The 26,797-nt window shown below is 32.3% G+C and overlaps 1 protein-coding gene across 1 annotated transcript in view; it reads right to left on the minus strand.

Moving 5' to 3' along the window:
- Positions 1–26,797, minus strand: part of LOC143257450 (uncharacterized) — an 87,797-nt gene that overhangs the window by 49,853 nt on the left and 11,147 nt on the right. The window contains exon 2 of the mRNA XM_076516144.1: positions 12,971–13,305. Coding sequence (XP_076372259.1) covers positions 12,971–13,290 — 320 coding nt within the window. The 5' untranslated portion in view covers positions 13,291–13,305. The remainder of the gene's footprint in view (positions 1–12,970; positions 13,306–26,797) is intronic.

A 26,797-nucleotide genomic window follows, 5' to 3' on the forward strand; every position in this document is an offset into this window, starting at 1 on the left:
TTTGTCCAGTTTTCTAATGGCTTTTATTCTAGCTGCCTTTGTTCTTTGCCATTCTCTTCAAATAACACCTGGTCTTTTCATCAATGGTATGAACATACCACTACACATTAAACAATGATGTCAATAGCACTGTCCTCCAGTGATATGTCAAATGATGTCTTGTGGTTACAATTTCCCTTGGGTTTGAATGAAAATGATCAGAATGGGGGAAGCACTGGTTCTACAGGAGTATGACATCATGTATGATGTAAGTAATATTAGCGTAACAGTTTCGCAGATGAGCTTGGACTAGTCAGTCACATAGAACCAAGCAACTACATACAGTATTGATGTTAATGTGAATAATAATGGTTGTTTATTTGTGTTTTACGTATGTCCAGATTCATTTATTTTGTTGTCAAAACTTGGTTGTTTGGGAAATTCAGAAGTACTCTGTGATAAATATGTTGAGAAATCTTCTGTTAGTTGAAGATCTGCCCCATTATTTTAAGGAAAATCAGTTTATCATGAATGTCATGCAAATGCGAGACCTTGCTTAGGTTAAAGAAATCGTCAGATAAATCACCCCTGCCAGCAAACTCCCCACAAAGACTCAGTATAATATGTTTTTGAGTGTGACTTTCAGTTCTTTTTTTCATTTACATCTTATTTAGTTTAAGTATTTAAAGTGTTAAAATCATAAATGTTAACCATCTTCATATAAATGGAACATCAGTGTGCTACAGTTTCTGCTATTACCATCATTAACTTGGGCTTGGTTTACGGAGACAGGCTGGTTGGTTGGTTTGGCTTAGTTGTTGGAATGTTGACTGACACTGCAAATTACTCTGTTATTTATTTTAACTGAGGAATGCAATGGGCAAGTGGAGCACACAAGTACTAACTTGAGAGTTTACAGTTAAAGTAAAGAATCTGACTCTGAAACCAAAATTCCAAAAATAAGCACTTTTTAATAAACTTTTCAAATATCATAAACTAGCGTTCAATATTGCATAATTTCTTTATACTGATAAGTCATTGTAGTTAATCAACAAAACACTCTTTAAAGTAAATTAAGTCAGCTGTATTTTACTGTTAACCGATGTTAGGAATAATGGCAATAAGTTACTTACAAAGAGTTCAGGCAAGAATCATTTACAGATCTCGTCATTGCAATGTTCATATTTGCTTCAACTCGGGAAGAACTTCCAAGAGAACTGGCATGGAGTTTGGAGAACTGCCTTCTGAGTGCGAGAGAACTGATTTTACGCTTGGTATACGAGTTTTTATTCAAACTCTTCCTAGTATTCTTACAATATTTCAAATAGCATACACAACTATCCGCAAGTAGTTATGACACGTAATTGGTTATTTGTAACTCGATCATGTTTAATAATCAGGAACAAAACCCAAACTGCTTATTCTTTGGTTGCTGATTGAATCGACAACCTTTTCTCTTGTATCTGTACACACGTTCTTCTTATCGATATTTCTTCAAAGTCCGATTCGCTTCCTTTTCTTGTAGTTTTTTGCATGATGATAATAAATTATCCGCAGCTTTAGACCATACTGTGGCGTCTCCAAGCTGTCGGGAAATCTTCTCAATTCCATCTTGCATAACCCTTTTCTGACATTGATAGTGTCAGTTTATAGCAATATAAACATACAGTGGAAAGTCTCTCAATATGTTTCTGTTCTTAAGCAAGCGTTGTTATATAACCATTTTTTATACGTCTGTGAATATGCGTCACGCTTATCCTTAATACGTCACGCTTGATCCTCATAATATATACATAATAATTGTTGATTTATGCAATGTTATTTAATGACTTTAATACTATAATAATTTATTATTAAAAGGTAAGAAATACATATTTTTAATTATCATTATGAAAGGGCAATTTGATTTCGGGTATTTCTGCTGTTGATGGGTATTTGAAGAAACGGCCCGGCATATTTAAGGCGTGCGATCGTAATCATCGCGGGTTCGCTTTGCATATTTATATAGCCGTGGGGGTGTATAATGTGACGGTCAATCCACTATTATTGGTAAAGAGTAAGAGTTGGCGGTGGGTGGTGATGATAGCTTTTCCCTCTAGTCTTACTGCTAAATTAGGGCAATTTGATTTCGATATTTCTGAGTAGCTTGATGCAGAATTTCCAAACAAACAAAACAAACAAACAAAATTTGAAGAAACCCCAGTTTTTTTGTATTATGTATATTTTTCGGTTTCCATTTCCTCGGACTCATCAAGCTACTGATACACAGAAGTATAACACTGACCTAATATTTGAACTTTTGTGAAACAACTGTAATCTGGTAGATCATTATTTGAAATACAAGTTACGTTTTTAAATCTGAACTTTGTTTGTGGTCACATGAGTCATTAAAACATCATCCAAATGAACAAAACTAACAGAAAAGCTAATATTTCCAAATATTGTTAAAGGATATTTTTTATCATTGAGTTACAATCATTGTTTTAGATTCTGTATTTTATGTTGCCTTTGGTGTTTATCTTTGTTAAAGGGTTGTGCCTGTCTGTGTTGTGTACGTGTCTTCCTGTGTAAATGTTTCACAGGGGCGAGAGCAATCCGACAAGTACGAATTAATGGTTTGCATTTTTTATTGTGTGTGTGTATATATATGCCTGAAGGTAAAGGGAAGTAGAGATGTAATATTTGAAATGTATCAAGTATTTACTTTCTTTTTATTTTAGAAAAGAAGTGATTTCTAGCTCACCAAAAGGTTTCTAAATGATTCTCGGGCACGGCAGGTATTTGGGAGAGACCAATCAAATACATATTAATGAAAGCATTCGAGTAATTAGTTTCCTAATGTGTTTGAAGATAATGAAATTCTCTTTCTCCCCGCACATGGGATAAAATAATTACAATATGATGGGAAAAAGAAATAATAAAACAATTGAGCCTTGAGAGACAAGGGAGGCGGAAGCAAATACAAGGAGAACAAAAAGTTCATTACACATACATCAGTGATTTCGAGAAACCCACTTGCTGAGAAATTTATATGCAAAAACGGCTCGTTTGGGTTGAGAAAATATTTTACATAGAAGAGTGAACAACGTTTCGACCTTCTTCGGTCATCGTCAGGTTCACAAAGAAAGAGGTAACTGACCGGAAGCTGACCACATGTTTGGAACATGTTGGAAATTTCCCTAGCAACGGGGGGCAAGCAATGGATAAAATTTCCCTTGCAACAGGGGGGAAGGAGTGGGTAAAGTGCCCATAGCAACAGGGGAAAGGAGTGTGAGAAATGCCCTTAGTAACGGAGGGCAAGCAGTGGAAGAAATTTCCCTAGCAACGTAGGGCAAACAACCATAGCAACAAGGGGAATGAAGTGGGGAACTTCCCAGAAAGGGGCATGGAGTGGGTAAAATTTTCCTAGCAACAGTGTCAAGAAATATTCCTAGCAACAGGGGAAGGAGTAGAAAATGTCCCTAGCAATGGGGAAGGAGTGGAGGAAAATGTTTCTAGCAATGGGGAAGGAGTGGTGAAAATCCTCCTAGCAATGGGGCAAGCAGTGGAAGAAATGTCCCTAGCAACAAGGAGGCAAGCAGTGAGAAATGTTCCTAGCAACAGGTGCAAGAAGTGGGGATATCCCAGAAGATGGGGGCAAGAAGTGGAAGAAATTTCCCTAGCAACGGGGGACAAGCAGTGGAGAAATTTCCCTAGCAACCAAGGGTCAAGAAGTGGGGAAATTCAGTAGCAACGGGGAAATGTCCCTAGCAACCCAGGAGAAGGAGTGATGGAATTGTTCGTAGCAACGTGGGCAAGCAGTGAAAGAAATTTCCCTAGCAACGGGGGACTAGCAGTGGGGAAAATGTCCCTAGCAACGTGGGGTAAGAATTGTAGGAAATTTCCAGCAATGGGGAAGGAGTAAAAGAAATTTCCCTAAAAACGGGCACAAGCTGATGAAGAAATTTACTTAGTAACGGGTGGAATGCAGTGGAAGATATTTCCCTAGCAATGGGGCAAGCAGTGGAAGAAATTTCTTCAGTAATAAGGGAAGGAGGTGGGAAATGTCCTTAGCAATGGAGGGCAAGCAGTGAATAAAATCTCCTAGCAACTGTGTCAAGCAATGGAAGAAATTTCCGTAGCAGCGGGGTAAATGTCCCAGCAACAAGGGTCAAGCAGTGGAAGAAATTTTCCCAGCAACAGGGGGCAAGGAAGGAAATTTCCCAGCAACGGGGGGTAGGAGGGGAAATGTACCTAGCAACGGGAGTCAAGCAGTGGAGGAAGTTTTCCTAGAATCGGGGGGCAAGCAGTGGAAGAAATTTCCCTACCAACGGGGGGAGTGGGGAAATGCACCCAGCAACAGGGGTCAAAGAGTGGGAAAATCTCCCAGCAACAAAGTGTCAAGCAGTGGAAAAATGTCCCTAGGAACGGGGGGGAAGCAGTGGGAGAAATGACCCTAGCAACAGGGAAGGAGGAGTGGGAAATGACCCAGCAACAGGGGGGAAAAAGTGTGGGAAATGTCCCTACAACGGGGACAAGGAGTGGGAAAAATGTAATTAGCAACGAAGAGCAACGAGTGGGGAAATATCCCTAGACACGGGGAAGAAGTGTGGGAAATGCTCTTAGCAACAGTGGAAAAATTTCCCCTAGCAACGGGGAGCAAGCAGTGGGAAATTTCCCAGCAACGGGAAGGAGTGGGGAAAAGTAACAAGTGGGAAGGAGTGGGGAAATCTTCCTAGCATCGGAAATGTTGAAATCAAGCAGTGGGGAAATCTGCCCAACAAAGGGGAAGGAGTGGGGAAATTTCTCTAGGAATGGGAGGCAAGCAGTGGAAGAAATTTCCCACTTGACAAAAGCTTGCCAAACTTTGTGAAGATAAAATTTAAACATCTGGAGTTGTAGTCAAAATTATTTCTGTAATACAAAGTTGACACAATGGACTGGCCCTACGTATATTCAGTTAAACTCTTTTTTTTCTTTTTTACTGCAATGTTGATATTCACCATATTACCCAGAATGTAACTCTAAATATAGGTTGTTCACAGTTAAAATAGCAATCAGAAAATAATTGGTAGTTGTTTCTAGTTTCAAGTGAGGAACTTATGACAGTAATAGGAGTATGTAATTCTGTATAACTGATTATTTCATGATGCATTTAAACAGATACCAACCACATTATTTCTCTAATTCTAAAAGCATTTACTTAATATTGCTACACTGTTGTTCCTAAGTCATAGCCATAGTACAAAAAATCACTCTGACAAAAAATAAAACATTTACATGTTTCAAATGTTTTATTCATACAATCAAAGCCAATGTGACATGATTTTTTTTTTTACACAAACATCATATCTGTTTATAAACAGTCATATCAGACAAATATATACACAATAGTGTTATGAGGTATACTCCAAACAGGTTTTAGACACACACAAAATGAAATATGTTAAAATAAATATAAAACCGTGACTTGTTTCTCAATAATGAATCTTTTACACTCACACAATGTGTGAAATTACAGGCTGCCCCTAAAACAGTCAAAACAAATTGGATTATTGAAATTTTAGCTTTTATTTAAGATGTTAACGTATTTCACAAAAATATTAATATGAAACACATCTGTATTTATGTTATTGAGGTAAAAAAATCAGCATAAACAAGCAAGAGGCAAAGAACTAACAACTATAATAATGGTTGCGTTTTGATCTTTGTAATGGAATTTACAGTAATGGAAAGGAACCCCTCTCAAACAATATAACACTAATATACTCATATTATATATTATAATTTTAGTTTTCTCAAAACATTTCTTTTAAGCAGAGCATGACATTTGACTCAAACAACATTGTATTGTTACGCTGCTTGAAACTCAACCATAGCAACCACAGTTTTATGAGTTAACACAGTTAAAGTATATGTAAAAATCAAATACTATGTAATAACTGTAGAAATAATTTCAGATCCTATTATGGTATTATATACTTGTTATCAATACATATGTATAAATTTATATCTTGTTTTAGTATGAAATGAATCATCTTAAAAGAAAACTGTTGTTTCAGTTGCAATACTAAATAATACTTAAATCTCGTCTACCAATTGCAAAGCTTCTTTTATTTTTTAAATATTTTTTAATATAATGTTAATTAGTATAAAGAATTCACATAAGAGTTTATTAAAAGTTAAAATAATTGTTTCAGATTTATATGTGTATTTACTTGAAACCTAAATGGAAGTACTGCAAAATAATGCGTTTCAAAAATTACTTAAAACTTTACTTCTTACTACAAATTGATAATGAAAAAAATCTACAGAAACTTAATTATATAGATATATGTACAAGTGCATGCATACATATACATCAGTACTGTTTTTCTTGTCTGAAATAACAGTTAAAGAAGCTCCTCTAATATGGTTTAGATAAAGAATTTTTTTATTAAGTAGACATTATTATGAATAACCAGCCTTATAGATTGTTCTAATTAATTGTTCTTCACATCTTTGATTATCTAAATATAAACAAACAAAACCAGTCATACAGACTCATATATATATACATATACAGTATTCCTAAGAAAATATGTACATTCTATTTGCAGTTACTTTTATTCAAAATCTTTTCACTGGTCATAGAAAAAAGCAAGGTTCTGCTGTAATTGTGGTTCCAAATATGATAAGCACTGTTATAAAAAAACAGCAATATTGAAGCAACATTTAAGCGAGTCATACAGCAGTATAAGAATACATAATAACCTTTTAGGTCCCATTCAAAGCACATTATAACAGAAAACTTTATATCTATAATTGAAAAAAAGATAGTAATGAAGTTAAAGTATTAATGTTACCTATTATCAACCAAATTTGTACAGTGACAATTTCCAACAAAAAACAACTGCAAACATAATTGCTGCTTTTTAATTTTGATAAAACCAATTACCTGACAACTGTTATTTAGTACATTTACCAGTATAAAATACAAATAGTTCTATATCTTCATTTATGAAGAGCTTATTAGGATGATCAGTGTTAAGGAAAGAATGTCTTAAATGTGGTACTACATTTCCTTACAACAGTAGAAACAAACTAATTTTTGAACATTCATGTACTGAAATTCAATAAGCATAACATACTGAGTAACAAAATGTTGTAGGTATATGACATGTCCTATACTTTCTCACTACTTCTATGGATTAAGCTGTTCTATGTATGTATACTAATTAACTTATTTCCTTTCTCCCTCTCTCTCTCTCTATATATATATATATATAAATATAATGTGTGTTCCTGTATATATTTAACAATTTTTTAAAAACATATTAAATGTAAAGAGATTATTGCCCATGTTATTTCAATTTCCTCCTTTACCCAAAACATTTCATCTGTTTTTAGACATCACCATTTTGTAAGGAAGACGAAGTTATTACTTATATTGCTTCATAACCAAAGTCAAAGCTCAAAGGCCATGATATAATCAAAATGTTTCAAACTTAGACATAATTTGTTTTCCTTCTACCTGACCAACAATGAACATTAGAGTTTAAATTTATAAACCAATGACAAAATTAACACTAATTCATGTGAATATCTTGAGCAAATATCATAATTTTCAAAAATACCAGTTCTAAATTTTCACTTTTTAAGTTATTTTTCTCTTGCACTAAATGCTTGAGATATATTCATACAATTTAGTATTTGAAAAACAAAACACACCTAAAAACACCTACCATCTTATCTTGCAGTATGCAAATAATTCAAAACTCATTTTTTTCTCAATGACAACTACGTTATTATGGGTTTAACATCACATATTACATATTAAAGTAAACAACATTTAGAATGAGAATATCCTTAATTATACTTATCCAGTACAGTAAATTTGAATCAACCATGTTATAAATTTTGTTTTTTACCATAAAGTTACAAATTAGGCTATGTGCACTATGACCTTCTGAACTCTGGAGTTTAGCAATGTAAACTCTGGAACTTAACCCACCTCTGGGGTCTATAATATTTGAAATATTATAGTTTATTACTAAAAGCCACAAAATTACAAGTGATAAATTTCCATCACCATCCCCAAATTAAGAATAACAAGCAACTTTAGACAAAATAAACATAATTCCAGAGTGCAAGCATTTCTAAATTACTGCTTTTTTACTAATTTATTTGTGGTACTATGCTTGTAAAATGGAAAAGCATGCAAATATGATTTTATATTTCTTTTAATGAAAATTGCTGCATGGCAACAATATTTTAAAATAGACAAGTTTCCTCTTTTTTACATATTTTGCCCTACAATAAGTAATTATTTCGGAAAAATTCATCACTATGAAAAACATACAGTAGTATGCAAAAGTACAAACTTCTCCCATCTGCTCAGATATTTAAAACTTTAATGAATAAAAAAATGAGCTTATTTTCAATCATTCTTGAGGTTACTGTGTACTGCTGTACAGTATAAAATGTGAAAATTAGGTGTAACTAAGATGTTCATGATACACACAACTTAATGAGTATGAAAACAAATTTTAATAACACTTTTTTGAGAGTTATTGCACTTTTCTAGTGGCTTCAAATATTATCATTACACTATCCACATAGTAACATGAACTATGTTGGCCCATGAGGAGAATATATATGAAGAATGATGCACATTTTTGGTCTTGCTTTAGAAGAGAAACTAAATTTTTGAAAATCCTTGATCTCTTATTTAATACTTTATTACCTTGAAAGGCTTAAAATGTAAAAGCACAAACAATTTCCATATTAACATGCAAGGCAATCTTCATTATAAATTTATAAAATTGTAGATTTATAGACCATTCAATAAGTATTGTTCAAGAAATCTCGAAGATCTTTCATGTAAATATGATAGTAAAATCACAGTTAAACTTCATTTTTTGTGGAAAATGTATGAGCAAGATGTATAATAGACAAGTTTACTGAATATGTCTCTTTCTAACTACCTTTCATGCTATGAAAATCATTTTTGCATCTCAGAAGTTATATTTGCTATTTTTTGAAAGCTAAAATACACAGCACAGTAAAAACTTCAATAAAAATATAAACTTGTATGACTATATGTTTTCCAGTACAAAACAAAAAATTCCTCTTAGAGAAATACATGTGTAAACAATGGTCTGACAATGATCTTAAAACTGTCATCTTCTTGATTACACTTGTGAATTTGTCTTGCAATAAACATAATATAGGTTTTAAAGAGTAACAAACGAGTTCCCTTTTTTAAGTTATGATAACGATAACTGTGTAAAGAAACAAACATGATACTTCATTTCATTTACTTTTTCATATTTATTTCAGCCTTAAAATGACCTTTAGTATGAAACTTTGTTGAAGGTTTTGACAGAGAATTTGCAGTATTCAATAATGATAGTAAAAATGAAGTAATTACTACAATATATATATATATACACACTAAATACTGTAAAACTTCAGTGACTTGTGTGTGACAAAAACCACAGAAGAATGAAGAGATGAAAGCAATGTGGTTTTTGTTTTTAGCATGGCAATAAATAATAACTAATCAGGGTAGTGTTACAAGAAATGATGTTCTTAATATTAAAAATGCTGTTTTATTAAAATTCACTTCTTCCACACTTTTAATTCAAATAGAAATAACCTTTCCAATCAACGTTTGGGCTTATAATGACAGGTAAAATACAAATGCGATGTGTCAGTTTTAATATCCTTCCTTTCTTCATTTGAAAAAAAACAAAATAATTATTGTGTATTTGTTTTTATCTCATTTTAATAAATAACAAAATTGCTTTGGAGTGATAACATTAAAAAAAACTACAAAAAATACCATTCTAAATTATTAAAACGAAAATTCTAATAACAGTACATAGGTTAAACTTACCTACATAATAGCAAATAGATGTACAACTTAAAAAACTTCAATATTTACTAAATAAACTGGTTACAATGAAACATAAATGAAATTTAATTGATTGTCATCATGAGAGAGAATGAAGTGAAGGGATTTCTTCTATGATAAAATAAAACTGTGAACTAAAAATATAAAAGATTAACCAATTATGTGGGTTGCTTTCACTAAGTATTCAACCTCTCATGTAATATCGATACATCAAAACTCCTGTTCCAAATAGTACAACTAAGCCTACTGATATCTGCTTTAATAACAAACTATGTGGTCTCCACCTTTCATAGTCTTGTTGTTTTTCTTGGATAGTTACAGCTGTCTTTTCTATATGTTCTTTACATTTTTATTTTCGTAATTCAACATCACTGAGCAAATAATGGAGAAAAATACAAAATTAATTTATTTTCAACACTGTTTCAATAATCAACAATCTATTGAGAAACTAACTTGTCACTTATATCTTACTGTACTAATTTTTTTGTTTTTTCACAATTACCTTTGAACTTTTTTATCTCATCTAAAATCTACTTTATATATATATATATATATATATATATATATACGAAGGCTAGGTACATGTAAAAATAAAATCCATAAAAAACATGTAAACAACAACTATCCTATTTAGCCACCACTTTAAATGTTGATATATTTCGTCCAAGCTTTTGAAAACTATATTTATTTACAGCAATTAAATGTGATTGGATTAGATATCTAACTTTTCCTAGACATAGCAAATTTTTCTTATTGGCAATAGAAAAGACACTAGGATTCTACTGTTAAATATTACACCTGTGATAGCGGGTAATGATAAGAACTGGAGATTAAATAATGTGTGGTTGAGGATATGTCAATTTTACTAAATTTTATCACTGTCGATGCACACAGTAATAGTACTGGCTATATATTTTTTTAATTATATAAGCATACACACAAATGGTAAGTCTTAACAATATTCCATGCAAAACAAACATAGGACTGAAGTACTGACTTATGCATTATTAATCTAATAAATTGCTACAGGAATATTAATAATCTATTTCATAAATATTGAAGGATATGGCTTCAATGCCATTGTGATGTGACCTTTACTGATGACCTGTTGCTACATCAAAAAAATCAAACTAAATAAAGGAAAACTTACTTCTGTCATGTATATTGCTAACACTTAATTGTTGAGATGAAATTACAAGTAGGCCATTAAGGCTGAATGATAGGTTGGGGTTAATATATAAGGATGGGCAGATAAGGTGGTTGGATTTGTAGGACTGATACAATATAGTGACATGCAGAGGGTAGCTGGATGGGCTCAAGCTCCTACCCTCCTGTCCATATACTGTAAAAGTGCCTTTATCTCAGTCATAAAAACTTAAGAATTATTAAAATACATTTAATTCCACACCTTGCTTGCTGTGAGTTACTAGGAAAAAAAAAGGTTTCAGTTGTAAAATGAATGATACACAAGGGCCTAAGTTTTATAGAAAAAAATTATTATAAGTTATTAATTGTTAATATCCATAAATTCACTGTTTAGTTTTAGATTTTAAAATTGTTCATAATATTAATTAAATAGGAATAAGAGATTTGATTCCTTCTTATGGCTCTTTACACTAATGTGTACCAGAGACAGCCTACAGTTCACACATTCACAGCTTGTCTTAAGATGCTTTAAAATATTTTTTTTTTAAACGAGTCTCTTTTCTTTTAATGTCATCTATCCATTACTGGTTCAATGAGAAAAGGGAGCATTTAGGAGAAGGATGGCTTACATTTACATAGGACAGAGGCAGGCTTGTTTGCAAAGGTAGCTTTAAACCAAGTTAAGTGCTGAGGGCCAGAATGAACTAAATGAAATGAAGAAAAAATAATATGTAATGAAGCACATCATAGGAAAAAAAAGTAAAGAAATTTCTCAGAGCTGGCTGATCTTTTATTATTGTAATTCTAGAAGTAAAAGAAATAAAATAGAAGACTTCAGAAAACAAGTTTGAAAAGAGGATTTTAATGTAATTGGAATAATTGAAGCTTGAATGAAAGTAGACAAATATTACATGAATTTCTTTTAAATACAGGATGGCACGTTATTTAATAGGAATACAGGGGAAAGGAATGGCTTCATATGTAAACTAAGTTGCAGCCTGTTGAGGGTTTTGGAACTGATAGCAAGGAAATTGAATATATTTGGGATTTTATTAATAGAGAAAGGAGGAACGGCTTTAAGCTGGAATTTTTTACAATCATCAAACAAAATTCATGTTTTGTTAACAACAAACTCTACAGTGAGATAACAAATTCAACTACTAATGAAGGTGGGATGGATTTGCCTAATGGGTAAACAAAAAGGGTTGTTATGAATGGAATTCAGTCAAATTGGATTAATGTCAATGTGAATTACCTCAGGGTTCAGTGTTAGGATTTTTGCCTTTTTGATTTACATCAATGATATAGATGAAGGAATGGTAAAATAAATTAATTAAATCTATTGATAATATTAAGATCTTGTGTGATGCTGGCCATTAGGAGGATATTGCTGCTGCTTAACTAAAGAATTTGGATTATTTCTTGAGTTGGGTGAAGAACAGAATATGTATTTTAACTATAACAAACACCAGGTAATACATGTAGGATATTATAATTTGAATTTTCACTAGAAAACCTTAACAGTTTTATGGAGCAAAATATTTTAGTATTCTGGCTGATCAGTCTCTTAAGCCATCCAAGCAGTGTGCTGTTGCAAGTGGCATAATCTTTATTTCTACTTAATGGTGAAAATGGTAAGAGAGAAGGAATTCAAGTATAAATTTTGGCAGGGTAGGAATCACCTCCAGCTAAGACAGTTTTCTAAGAAATTATATGCCTTTGAAATGGGTTGCCTTCAGATATGGTGAGCTAACTAAATTTAAGGATGTTTATGGAAAGTTTTGATAATTATTGAAATAATATGGGCTGGCATTGGGTGTTTTACTTTAAGGTTTAATTTAAAGGGTGAGATGGTTTAGTTGACCAGCAGGTTTTCTGATGTCCTTAAATTATATCTTATGTAATATAAAAAGTTAAGCAATTACAAACTTAGTTGAAGTAACAACTGAAAGAAAAACTCTCACTTACCTATTATTTTCAAGGAGTAAAGATGATTCTTTATTGTTGATGGAAATATCTTCTCCAATGGCATTTATATCACTCCACTTTTTATCAACAAAGCCTGAAGGTGGCGAGTCACTATATACAGTTTTCGGGGTATCAGTGAACACCCTTCTGTCTTCTGGAATGAGTCTTTGATTTGATACATCAGTTAGTGGCTTGGTGGTTCGAGGTGGCAATGGTGGTGGTTCTGCCTCACTATCATCTTTTTCAATTATCAGTTGCCTTCCATCACATTCAACTTCTGCATTCTTATTTTCTGGCCCCCTAATGTCTATGTTGTTCATTATTACCTCTCCATCCTTAAAACATTAAAATATATAATTATAAATGAAATATTTTGGGATTATCAAATAAAGTGTGCATAAATCCATTATTTTTACAGTTTTCATATTTAAATATGACAACAGTAAGTGTAACAGTTATACACTTCTTATTTCGTGCACTAATAGAAAGAGACATACCTGTTTTACCCAATTCATTACGTTTTCTGTGATCAAAAGAAATTTGTTTTAGGTTAACTTTCATTACTAGGTGCATGTCCCAAAAGACATTTTCTTAATTAAAGTATTCACAAAATACTTAAACAAAGGTTACTCATTATGACATTTTTCTCGTTCCTTACAAATATCATCTTTAAATTTGCAGTTAAATAATAATTTATATAATATAGGGTTTATGAAGAAAGATTGACCAAATATATATAGCAAGAGAATGGATGATTCAGACATGTAGTTTCAAGCAGATAAGTGTTAAAATAGATAGGTGGAAAAAATATGTACCTCTGTTTGTTAAATATTAAGAGATATTTTAACAATTGTGTTGTACAGAGAAAAACTGCACTTTATCATTTTCCTCATATCATAAAATCAATGTGGAAAAACATCTTGCTGGTCACACCAAATATTAATCAATCTTTTTTTTTTTTAACTTGTGTAAGAAGATAGGCAATTATCCATTTTGCTTAAAAACAACACACACCTGGACTAAGAAGTCTAATTCATTTTAAATTCTCAAATCTGGGGTCAATAGAAGTTACTGGCTATTTTGCTTGTTCACACACTAGACACTCTTTAAATAGTAACATAGTAATATAAATTTTTTTTGCATGTTCCAATAAGATTTTTTTAAAGACAGTATTACTAATAATTCCAATAAAGAGAGGAGAAAAGGAAACATTAACATTTTCCTACACTGAAAATTTATTCCCAATAGGTACTTATCCTCACTCACACAAATCTATCTTGATCTTCTTTCTGGCCCCAAACATTGCTAATGAATGGATATACACATCTACATTTTAAGAACTGGCTCAACGATGTTTGTTTCCCAAGAGACACCTGAAGTTGTGATTGAAATTTTGACTCTTACTCAACTTTTAACTTCTAATTTTATGTAACATATATGTATATTCATATCAAAATTAAATTCTGGACTGAATGCTTAAAAAAACGTTACAACTGCATTGCGGAGAATTGTTTGTTTTGGAATTTCGCACAAAGCTACTCGAGGGCTATCTGTGCTAGCCGTCCCTAATTTTGCAGTGTAAGACTAGAGGGAAGGCAGCTAGTCATCACCACCCACCTTCAATTCTTAGGCTACTCTTTTACCAACGAATAGTGAGACTGACCGTCACATTATAACGCCCCCACGGCTGAAAGAGCGAGCATGTTTGGTGTGAAGGGGATTCGAACCCGCGACCCTCGAATTACGACTCGAGTGCCTCAACCACCTGGCCATGCAGGGTCAGCTTTAAAGTATAGGGAAAAGTGGATTGTATAAAAACACTAATATGAGTGATTGAATTGATTAATTAGTCGAAATAAAATGCATTTTTATTTAGTTCAGGGCTTCAGACAGGGATTTATATTGTGTATATTCGTTGTAATTCAGTTAGAAAGCCAGTCAGTGAGTTAATTTTTGTTTTAGATCGATCATCGAGAAAATTTTGCAAATATGTTTACAAGCAAGTAAGGCGATCATTAGTTTCGGTTGAAATTTTACTAATGAAATTAGGCCTGCCAATGGACGTAACCTACAGGAAACGTTATTAAAGAAATAAATTAATTTTTTTTTTTGGTAACGTACAACGGATTCACCGTTATATATTACCACACAATAAACAAAACGGATCGCTCAATGTTCCTTAGTCTTACGAGATTTAAATTTCAAGAGTTTACATCAAGGTCTACCTCTGTACAAAAGGAAGATTCTCTCTAATAAAGGTGCTGTTCCTTGTCTAATAAAGCCACAATTTTTGTGAAAATATTACAGGACTTTGACTAAACTTAAAATGATAACGGAGCACAAAGTGAGATCACATTGTTCAATAGATGATGAAACAAGGAAAAGGAAAACAAGCACAAGAAGCTAGAACCTTAACCAAAGATCAAGAAAAAGAAAATTGAAAGGAGATCAAGAAGAAAGAGAAAAAGTCTGAACTAAAAGAAAGAAACATAAGTTGAAGAGACAAAATGTTTATTGGGCAATTAAAACTTAAACTGAACATGACTGTAGATGAGATATATGAAACTATTAGTTGTATAGAGGGATTATAAATTGAAGAAGTACAAAAAAGCTGTAACAACAATACTGAAGAAATGCAAAAAACTTCAGTGGTGTACAAAACACATTTATGATGTACAGAAAATTTCTAATAGCAAGATCAACCAAGTAGAAAAAGATATCAATGAAAAATTAAAATATTCAGAAGATGAATTAGTAAATAGAGATCAAACCATACAACCATACCTTTTACTGGTAAAGGTGAAGAACTCCAACCTAAAATGTCATTTATTATACAATATGGAATTGGACAGACTATTTGGTCTATACCCGTTACTGCAATCACTGCTATACCATCTGTAACTGCTGGACCTTTCTGGACTACTCTAGCTATGTTACTGCTAAACCTAGTACTATAATTTGTTTGGCAATTTTATCAACATCACTCAAATGAGAGATCAATGAACTATGATTAAAAGATACCATGAGAGACATATCAGGATCAGTTTGAAATACTTTCCAGAGTGAATGGGTGGAATAGTGAAGAACAAGCAGTTAATCTTACTGCTCATTTAAAATTACAGTTTAATTATATTAAGCAATCAAATCAAAGTTTTGGAGCAAACTTGCAAATATACGATGTAAAGGCATACAAAATTATCTTACTGGAAAGCTCCAAGTAAAATAATGATTTTGTTGGCACATGACAAATTTATATATTCCATAACATGCTATGAGAATCAGACTACAGCAAAGTAGGTGTAGGTTTTTAAAAGAAGCTATCCAGTTTGTGATAGAATTTTAATTCATTAAAGTCACAGACAAACAACTAAAGGCACCTTCTAGAAGTTATAGGATCATCATATCTAATAGTATTTAAATATTAATTCCCCCTTACAATAGTATAGAAGAACTGAAGTTATAAGCTGTACAACTAGTTATAGAGTACAAGAATTAATTGTAAGACAATAAGAAATTTCAAAGGTAACTTGAAAGGACATATTGCTAAGAATTGCAGACAAAGGTTTGTATGGAATAAAACGCATTCCATGAGAGTTCAGAAAAGAGAGGTTGTTATAAATGTGGGAAACAGGACTATTACAGCTGGACTCTGAGGAATCAATAGCTTTTAGAAAATCAGGGAAGTAGCACTATAAGGAAGAGGTTCAACCAAACTAGGTCAAAGGAACAATAAAGAATTAACCACATACAGAAAAAACTGGGATTAACTAAACTACAGGGTAAAGTTCAAATGAGATGATAAATTCATTATAAAACAACGAAAAGAACAGTCCATAAGCTCTTAAGTTTATTGCTAAGAATCTCGGCAGGATGCTGTCCTGACAAGAAAGTTGGAAGCTACCTTTACTGAAAGAAGCTAGAACAAAACACCCCATCAGTGGTAAAATCTCTTGTATGAATAAATGGGTCACCATTATTACCATAAATACAACAGATGTGAAAAGGGATATTCCAAGATGTGAAGGCAGTATACTATTCCACACCAAAGAAAATCAGAAGTTGTCACCTTTAAAACAAGATGTAGAAATAAATCAGATGTTAAATCCCCACAAAACAAAAGCTTACTGCCTCACAAGAGGTGTGGAGGTCTTATAATTGTTTCATACCACATTTTATATGATTTGCTCACAGAATATCAAGATACATTTTGAACTGTACCTTATGACTTAACCTGAACAATGGAAACTTCTTATAAGATTTACACTGGAAATGCAGTTCCAATATGTTAATTAACTACAAGATTTCCACTTGTAAAACAGGTTAAGACATTCAAAGAGATAGAAGATACAAAGAAAGGAGTAATAGAACCAATGATCATTCAATGGATAACAACTATTGTAGTTGTGAAGAAAACTGGTTGATCTACAAGATACTTTGTGAATAATTAAAAGCAAAATAAGTTAGAATGAAGAATGTCTCCTTGCTATGAAGGATTAAATTTACTTTAAGTGCTTTATCTGGATTAAAATGGTTTTGAACATTGGATCTTAAAACTGGATATTGGCAAGTGCAAGTCAGCAAATTAAGTTCAGAGAAGAAAGAGGAAATGAACTGTAACAGTTCATTGTGTTACTATTTGGATTACATAATTCACCTGCTACATTTTAATGATTAATGGATTGTGCTCTCCTCTGAACCACTTTAACACCGTACTAATCTACTTGAATGATATAATCACACATCGGTCGACTTGATTATTCTTATGATTGGCTGAGGAAAGTTTTTGATCATTTGAAGAAAGGAAACTTTAAACTGAATCTCAATAAGTGTGAATTGTTTTACCATTAGATGAATTATCAACATAACCATCAGAGAAGTAGTATCTACAGACCCATTCCAGACTGAATCTCTTTAGAAACAACCAATATTAGGAACCTACATGATGCAAGACTTTTTTATAGATTATGTATGCTTTTATTAACATCATTCATGTAAAGTTATTCTTTGACACATAGCATCCCCAGTGGCTTAACAGAACGTCTGAAGCCTTATAACTTTAAAAAAACAACAAAAAAAAACAACCAGTTTTTGATATCTGAGATGAACATAGCTCAGAGAGCTCGTTGTGTACCTTGTATTTAACAACAACCATACCAAAGTTTGATACAGTATGTTCTCTACACCTATTACTTGAAAATCAAATAATATTTGTTGGGTTGCTGGTTGTAAACAAGCATTTAGCAAACTTAAGAAGACGGCAGACCCAACTCTTGGAACTGATCTCAAAAATACAACATGGAAAATAGCACGTGGTTCTCTATTTTACCAAAATGAATACCGAAGAAAAAAAGTTAAGTACAGAGAACATTACCAAGTATTGTTTGAGCTGTAAGTCGTTTTTTATTATTATCTACTTGGACAAACGTTTGCACTACAGACAGATCATGCAACATTGAAGAAGCTGGTAAAGGTTTGTAACCAGAAAGTCAGATAGCAAGATGGCTCCAGATACACAAGGAGTACTCTTTAATTTTGTGCATCACCATGAACAGTACCATAAAAACACTGGTAATTATTCTATAAACTATTTAGTAATGAATAACATAAACACTGTGAAAATGGGGAATCATGAGACAGTAAAGATGATTGATGTAAAGTACAACATAATATAGCCAAATTGGAATATCCAAAATGATAAAAAACGAGTGTGATCTAATGCTTAACTGGAAGGCTTATAGGTAAAAGATACAAGTTTGAAATAAATTATCCAATGAGTCAATAACAGTGCAAAAAAAACCTCTTATGGCAAACAGTCATTCCATACAGCCCAAAAAAAAGATTTACTGACATAGTGGAAATTATTTTACCTAAAAGAGGTGTTGTTATGTCGTGAATGAAAATATCCCACTATAAAATAAGGCCGACTTTAGCTCTCTGCTATTTCCATAACTTTTGATATGCTGGACAATTAAGTGTTGAGAAAACACTAGAGAAAGTAAAGAACACTTCTACTGGAATGGGTGCTGAGAATCTTTTTGAGAGAGCTTCTGTTGATGGGTTTAGACATTGGCCACAAAGTAAACAGTGGGAATAAATACACTATGGTTTTGATAGACTATTTCACCAAATTATCATAAGCATGCATTATAATTCCTAACTAGGCAGCAAAAACTAGCAAAGAAACTCATTAGTGAATTTGTTTTGAAGTAACATATAGAATGCTAAATTAGCCTTGCTTATAGGAAGCTGTAAACACTTTGAAATCAAAATGGCCAACAGAACAGCCCTTAATCCATCTTCCAATGGAACTGTATAAAGATTGATTAACTAATTGTTTGGAATTAAGCACAAAGCTATACAATGGGCTATCTGCCCACCATGTGTATCAAAACCCAGTTTCTGGTGGTGTGAGTCTGCAGACACACCTCTGTGCCACTGTTGGACCTGTAAAAAGTTACTACCATTAACTTTTAAATCAATAGAGCATGTAGGTGAGTGAATGTCACAAAATGGGATTATTGGGGACATGTGGTTGTTTTTCTATGATAATATGCACTGGCTGTAACATAAAGAACATCATCTACTGTTCCAATAATGAGCATTGTATTATTTACCCTTGTTACACTTAAGTGATGTAAACCACAACATCCTCTTAGTCAAATAAGAATTCTGCTATAAAGAACAAAAAAACGGCTAACTTAAAGGTTTTCCGGGTCATGTATTTATGCTAAAACAGCATGGAAATTAAACAGATGAAATGCTTTTAAAATTTCTACATTATTAAAAAAGCAGGTAGAAAATATATGATACGCTTACATATCAAGTCTAATCATCTGAAGTTTACTTATAAAATTAGTAAGTGAGTTTGCAACTTTATTACATTTATTATCAGTTGATTAGAGGAAACTCTACAAGTAACATTAATTTAAAAGTTTCTGTTGAAATGCTATTTGTCAAGGTAGGCCTACCAGTGAATGTAGCCTGTTGCAAATGTTACTGAATAAATAAATTAATTCATCATCATTATGTGGATTGAACTGCACATTAGAAAAATATTACTAGTAATGAGAGTGTGTATGCCACAACCTTGTATAGAATGCCATGACACATGGTATTATGAATTTGATGTCAAGTTATTAACTTGCATTACTGTGTATTACTAATTTTGCAATAGTTCGTATTAAAGAAAATACCATACACAATATATAGGATACTGAAAAAATTTATATATGCATTTGGAAAGTTGCAATATACAGATGTATTTTAAATTCTTCACCTCAAAATCACTTCATTCTCCAACTCCTCATAGATCTGAATCAGACAGATTTCTGCATCTCACAGAAATAATTTTAGTACAAACATTTTAGTAACACAACTGATTTTACTTGTACAAAACTTGTAGGAAGGAGTGTGCAGAAATATTCTAGCAACGGGGACGAGCAGTGGAAGAACTTTCCTTAGCAACGAGGGACAAGCAGTGGGGAAGTAGCCCAGGAACGGGGAAAATTTCTCTATCAACGGGGGGCAAGCAGTGGAAGAAATTTTCCTAGCAACGAAGGGCAAGCAGTGGAAGAAATTTCTAAAGCAACGGGGTAAGGGAGTGGGGGAAATGTCCCTAGCAACGGGGCAAGCAGTGTGGGAAATGTCTTTAGCAACCAGGGGCAAGCACTGGGGAAATTTCCCTAGCAACGTGGGGCAAGAAGTGGAAGAAGTTTCCCCAGCAACAGGGGAATGACTGGAGAAATGTCCCTATAAGCAACGGGAAATGGCAGGAGTGGCAGAAATTTCCCATCAACGGGGGACAAGCAGCAAGCAGTAATGGAAATCTCCTTAGCAACGGGGAAGGGATAAGAAGTGGGGAAAATAACCCTAGCAACAAGGGGAAAGAAGGGGATAATGTTCATAGCATCGGGGAATGTCCCTAGCAACAGGGGGGCAAGCAGTGGAAACTTCCCTGCAACGTGGGGCAAGCTCTAAGAAACGGTGGGGGAACGTGGAAAATGTACCCAGCAACGGAGGGCAACGACTGAGGAAATATCCCCAGCAACAGGGGAAGTAGTGGGTAAAATGTCTCTAGCAATGGGGGGAGGAGGACAATGGGGAAAATGTCCATAGCAACGGGGCAAGCAATGGAAGGAATCTCCCGAGCAACGAGGGGCAAGCAGTGGAAATAAATTTCCCAAGCAACGGGGGGTGGCAAACAGTGGGAAATTTTCCAAGCAATGGGGGAAGGAGTGGGGAAATGACCGTTGCTAGGAACATTTAATGCAGCATGACTCATTCCAACCACTGCTCTCTAGCAACGGGGAGAAATGTTCCTAGCATCGGGGGAAATGTCCCCAGCAACGTGGGGCAAGAAGTGGAAGAAATTTCCCAGGAACAGGGGGGAAGGATGGCGGAAATTTCTCTAGCAACAGGGGTAGCAGTGGGTAAATTTCCTAAGCAATAAGGGTGAAAAAGTGGGGTAAATGTCCATAGCAACGGGGGGAAGGAGTGGGGGAAATGCCATTAGCAACGGGGGACAAGCAGTTTTAAAAGTTTCTCCTCTCATCGGGGCAAGCACTGGGGAAAGTCCCTAGCAACGGTGGGCAAGAAGTGGGGAAATTTCCATAGCAACGAGGGGAAGGAGTGGGTAAAATGTCCTGTAGCAACGGGTGTCTCTAGCAAGGAGGCAAGGGGGGAAATGTCCCTAGCAACGGTGTCAGGCAGTGGAAGAAATTTCCCTAGCAACGGGGAAAGGTGGGGGAAATGTCCCTAGCAACGGGGGCTAGCAACTGATTTAATAAACCTTCCATTTGATAGTGTTTGACTTGTATTTGTGTTAAATATATTTTGTATGTAAATACTTTAACACTGATAACGTGATGTGGCATTTTCTATTCTTTTAAAAATATAAAATGTAAAGTTCTATCTTTCATGTTGTCTAAATGCTTTATTTTCTTTTAAAAAATCGTAACAAGCTAGCATCTTTTGTGCTGACCAAATATTAAAACTTAATATATACCCTTAATTACTGTTAGATATTAAAACTTTGTTGATGCCCAAAAAGGCAGTTAGATATTAAAACTTAGTAAAGTTCTCAGTGTGTATTAGATATTAAAACTTAGTAGAAGTTCTCAGTGTGTGTTAGATATTAAAACTTAGTAGAAGTTCTCAGTGTGTGTTAGATATTAAAACTTAGTATAAGTTCTCTCAGTGTGTGTTAGATATTAAAACTTAGTATAGAAGTTCTCAGTGTGTGTTAGATATTAAAACTTAGTATAAGTTCTCAGTGTGTGTTAGATAATAAAACTTAGTAGAAGTTAGAGATATTAAAACTTAGTGGAAGCTCATGTACTGGTATATGTAGCTGTACAAATAAAAAAAAATTAAAAAAATAATATCCACTGGTACATTTAGCTGTATAATAAAAAAACGAAATTGGAAATAATATTTACTGGTACATGTATCGATACAGTAAACATGAAATAATAAAATACATTTCGCATTGATACATTTTGTTTATAAAAACAAATAAGGAGAAAAGTAACATACACTGGTACATGTATAGCTCTATAAGAAATAAAAAACAACATACACTGGTACATGTAGCTCTAAAAAATAAAAACAACATATACTGGTTTTACATGTATCTATAGAAATAAAAAACAACATACACTGGTACATGTAGCTCTATAAGAAATAAAAAACAACATACACTGGTACATGTAGCTCTATAAGAAATAAAAACAACATACACTGGTACATGTAACTCTGTAAGAAATAAATAAAACAACATACACTGGTTACATGTAGCTCTATAAAAATAAAACAACATACACTGGTTTATTGCAGGCTATAAAATAAAAAAGCAACATACACTGGTACATGTAGTTCTATAAGAAATAAAAAACAACATACACTGGTTTTTATGTAGCTCTATAAAAATAAAAAAACAACATACACTGGTACTATGTAGCTCTATGAGAATAAAAAAACAACATACACTGGTACATGTAGGTTCTATAAAGAAAAAAACAACATACACTGGTACATGTAGCTCTTATAAGAAATAAAAACAACATACACTGGTACATGTAGTCCTAGTAAGAAATAAAAAACAACATACACTGGTACATGTAGCTCTATAAGAAATAAAAAACAACATACACTGGTACATGTGAACCTCTATAAGAAACTAACAAACATACACTAACATTACATGTAAATAAAAAGAAATAAAACAACATACACTGGTACATGTAGCTCTATAAGAAATAAAAAACAACATACACTGGTATTACATGTAGCTCTATAAGAAATAAAAACAACATACACTGGTACATGTAGCTCTTTATAAGAAATAAAAACAACATACACTGGTATTATGTAGTCTCTATAAAATATAAAACAACATACACTGGTTTTGTAGCACTATAAGAAAATAAAAAACAACATACTGTAAGCTCTATAAGAAATAAAAACAACATACACTGGTTTGCATGTAGCTCTATAAGAAATAAAAACAACATACACTGGTGCAATGTAGCTCCTATAAGAAATAAAACAACATACACTGGTTTATGTAGTTCCTATAAGAAATAAAACAACATACACTATAATGTAGCTCTATAAGAAATAAAAAAACAACATACACTGAAAATTTGTGTAGCTCTATAGAAATAAAAAACAACATACACTGAATTTTATGTAGCTCTATAAGAAATAAAAAAACAACATACACTGGTACATTAGTATGTAAAACTCTGGTAAGATTAATAAACAACATACACTGGTACATGTAACTCTATAAAGAAATAAAAAACAACATACACTGGTACGTAACTCTGTGAAATAAATAAAACAACACTATACTGGTTTATGTAGCTCTATAAGAAATAAAAACAACATACACTGGTGCACATGTGGCTGTATAATAAAAAAACAACAAATTAGATATTTTATAATTTTGTATCAGTACAGTGGCAATGAAATAGTAAAATACATTTCATGATGCAATTTTGTTATAAAACAAATAAGGAGAAAAAGTAACATACAAACTTAATGAACATGTGGCTCTATAAGAATAAAAACAACATACACTGGTCAATTATGTAGCTCTAAAGAAATAAAAAACAACATACACTGGTGCAATGTAGCTCTATAAGAATAAAAACAACATACACTGGTACATGTAGCTCTATAAAATAAAAACAACTTACACTGAATTTTTTGTGTAACTCTAAGAAATAAAAAAACAACAATACACTGGTTTTATGTAGCTCTATAAGATAATAAAACAACATACACTTTAATTTTATGTAGCTCTATAAGAAATAAAAAACAACATACACTGGTGCATGTGAGCTCTATAAGAAATAAAAAACAACAGCTACTGGTTGCATGTAACTCTGTGAAATAAATAATCAACAACATACACTTGCCTGTTTTTTGTGTAGCTCTATAAGAAATAAAAACAACATACACTGGTTTTGTGTAGCTCTATATAAAATAAAAACAACATACACTGGTGCATGTAAGTTCTATAAAAATAACAACAACACACTGGTTTGCATGTGTGAGCTCTATAAAGATAAAACAAACATACTGCTGGTGCACATGTGAGCTCTATAAGAAATAAAAAACAACATACACACTGGTGCATGTAGTTCTATAAGAATAAAACAACATACATGCTACACTGAATTTTAGTGAGCTCTATGGAATTAATAATACAACATACACTGGTTTTTTATGTAACTCTGTAAAATAAATAAAACAACATACACTGGTTTTATGTAGCTCTATAAGAAATAAATAAACAACATACTTTGGTGTATGTGGCTCTATAAGATAAAAAATAACATACATTCTGGTGCATGTAGCTCTATAAAATAAAAAACAACATACACTGGTGCATTGTAGCTCTATAAGAAATAAAAGCAATAACATACACTGGTACATTATATAGTTCTATAAGAAATAAAAAAAATAACTTATACATTGGTACATGTAATCTATAAAATAAAATAACATACTGGCAAATGTAGCTCTATAAAAAATAAAAACAACATACACTTTTTATGTAGCTCTACAAAATAAAAACAACATACACTAATTTTATGTAGCTCTATAAGAAATAAAAACAACATACACTGGTACATGTAGCTCTATAAGAAATAAAAAACAACATACACTGCAATTTTGTATAAGAAATAAAAAAACAAATACACTGAATTTTATGTAGCTCTACAAGATAAAACAACAACATACATTGGTACATGTTAGTTCTATAAGGTAATAAAACAAGCATACACTGGTTTTATGTAGCTCTATAAAAAAATAAATAAAACATACACTGGTATTTTTATGTATCTGTAAAAATAAAACAACGGCCGTTTCCTTCTATGAGGGGTTCTCTCTTTTCTACTAAAGAATATACTAAAACTCATACACTAAGTATTAACTTTTTTTCTCCCACTAATTTTGCTCTTAAGAAATAAAACTCTTTCTCACTAATTTTTCTAAAATAAATACAATATACACCTGGGTTTTATGTCAACTCTATACAGAATAAAACAAAATACACACTGAATTTTACATGTAGCTTCTATAAGGAATAAATAGCCAACATACACTGGTTTTATGTACTTGGCTCTATAAGATAAATTCGAATTATGATTGAATTTTACATGGTTCTCTATAATAAATAATATTTATAACATACACTGTTTTTATGTAACTCTATAAGAATTAAATAAAACAACATACACTGAATTTTGTGTAGCTCTATAAAATAAAACAACAACATACTGGTTACATGTAGCTATAAAAATAAATAACACATAATTTTTAAATAAAAACAACATGGTGCATGTGGCTGGAATTAAATAAATAACATGAAAATAAAAACAACATTTTGTATGTGCTCTAATTTTTGTGTAGCTCTATCTAGAATAAAAAACAACATATCACTTTAGTTTTTATGTGGCTCTATAAGAATTAAAAAAACAACATATTTACTGGTGCATATAGTTCTACAAAATAAAACAACATACATTGATTTTGTATGTAGCTCTATAAAAAAAAAACATACACTGGTAGGCTCGTATCTATAAAATAAATAAACAACATACACTGGTACATGTAGCTCTATGAAATAAAACAACATACACTGGTACATGTAGCTCTATAAGAAATAAAACAACATACACTGAATTTTATGTAGCTCTATAGAAATAAAAACATTATACACTTGTACACATGTAGCTCTATAAAGAAATAAAAACAACATACACTGGTACATGTATAGAAGGGGAGAAAAGTTTTAAGATGTAAAATATACTTTCCATCTTTTCCTTATTTTTCTCATACACAAATAATAAATTAATTATTGATAAAAATATATATGTAAAACTGCTGGGTTTGAACTTTTTTTTTCCTCAACCCAAACCAGTTTTACATATATATTTTCTTCCCTAGTGGGTTTTCTCGTCACCACTGATTAATTGTTGATAAATTGAAGAATAATTTGATAATTATTTGTTTGCCTGTTGGAATAATGTAGATTGTACCACACTTAAAATACATTTTTACAGAATAAAAGTGAAATAATCTTACTGCGTTATGTTACATGGTTTTGTGTAACCATACAATTCTCATAACAAAAAAATATATATGAACATCATGCTCTTTCACCTGGAGTGAAATCCATGTATTTTCTGTTTTAAAACTTGGGTCAGAATCTAAAACCGAATATGAGTGTAATCTCGTTCATTCTTTAATATGATATTTTTGCTTTAAAATAAACTATCTTTTTTTTATTTGTAAGGTTTTAAAACAACATAA

This window comes from Tachypleus tridentatus, chromosome 7, assembly GCF_004210375.1.
Source record: "Tachypleus tridentatus isolate NWPU-2018 chromosome 7, ASM421037v1, whole genome shotgun sequence".
Lineage (NCBI taxonomy): Eukaryota > Metazoa > Arthropoda > Merostomata > Xiphosura > Limulidae > Tachypleus > Tachypleus tridentatus.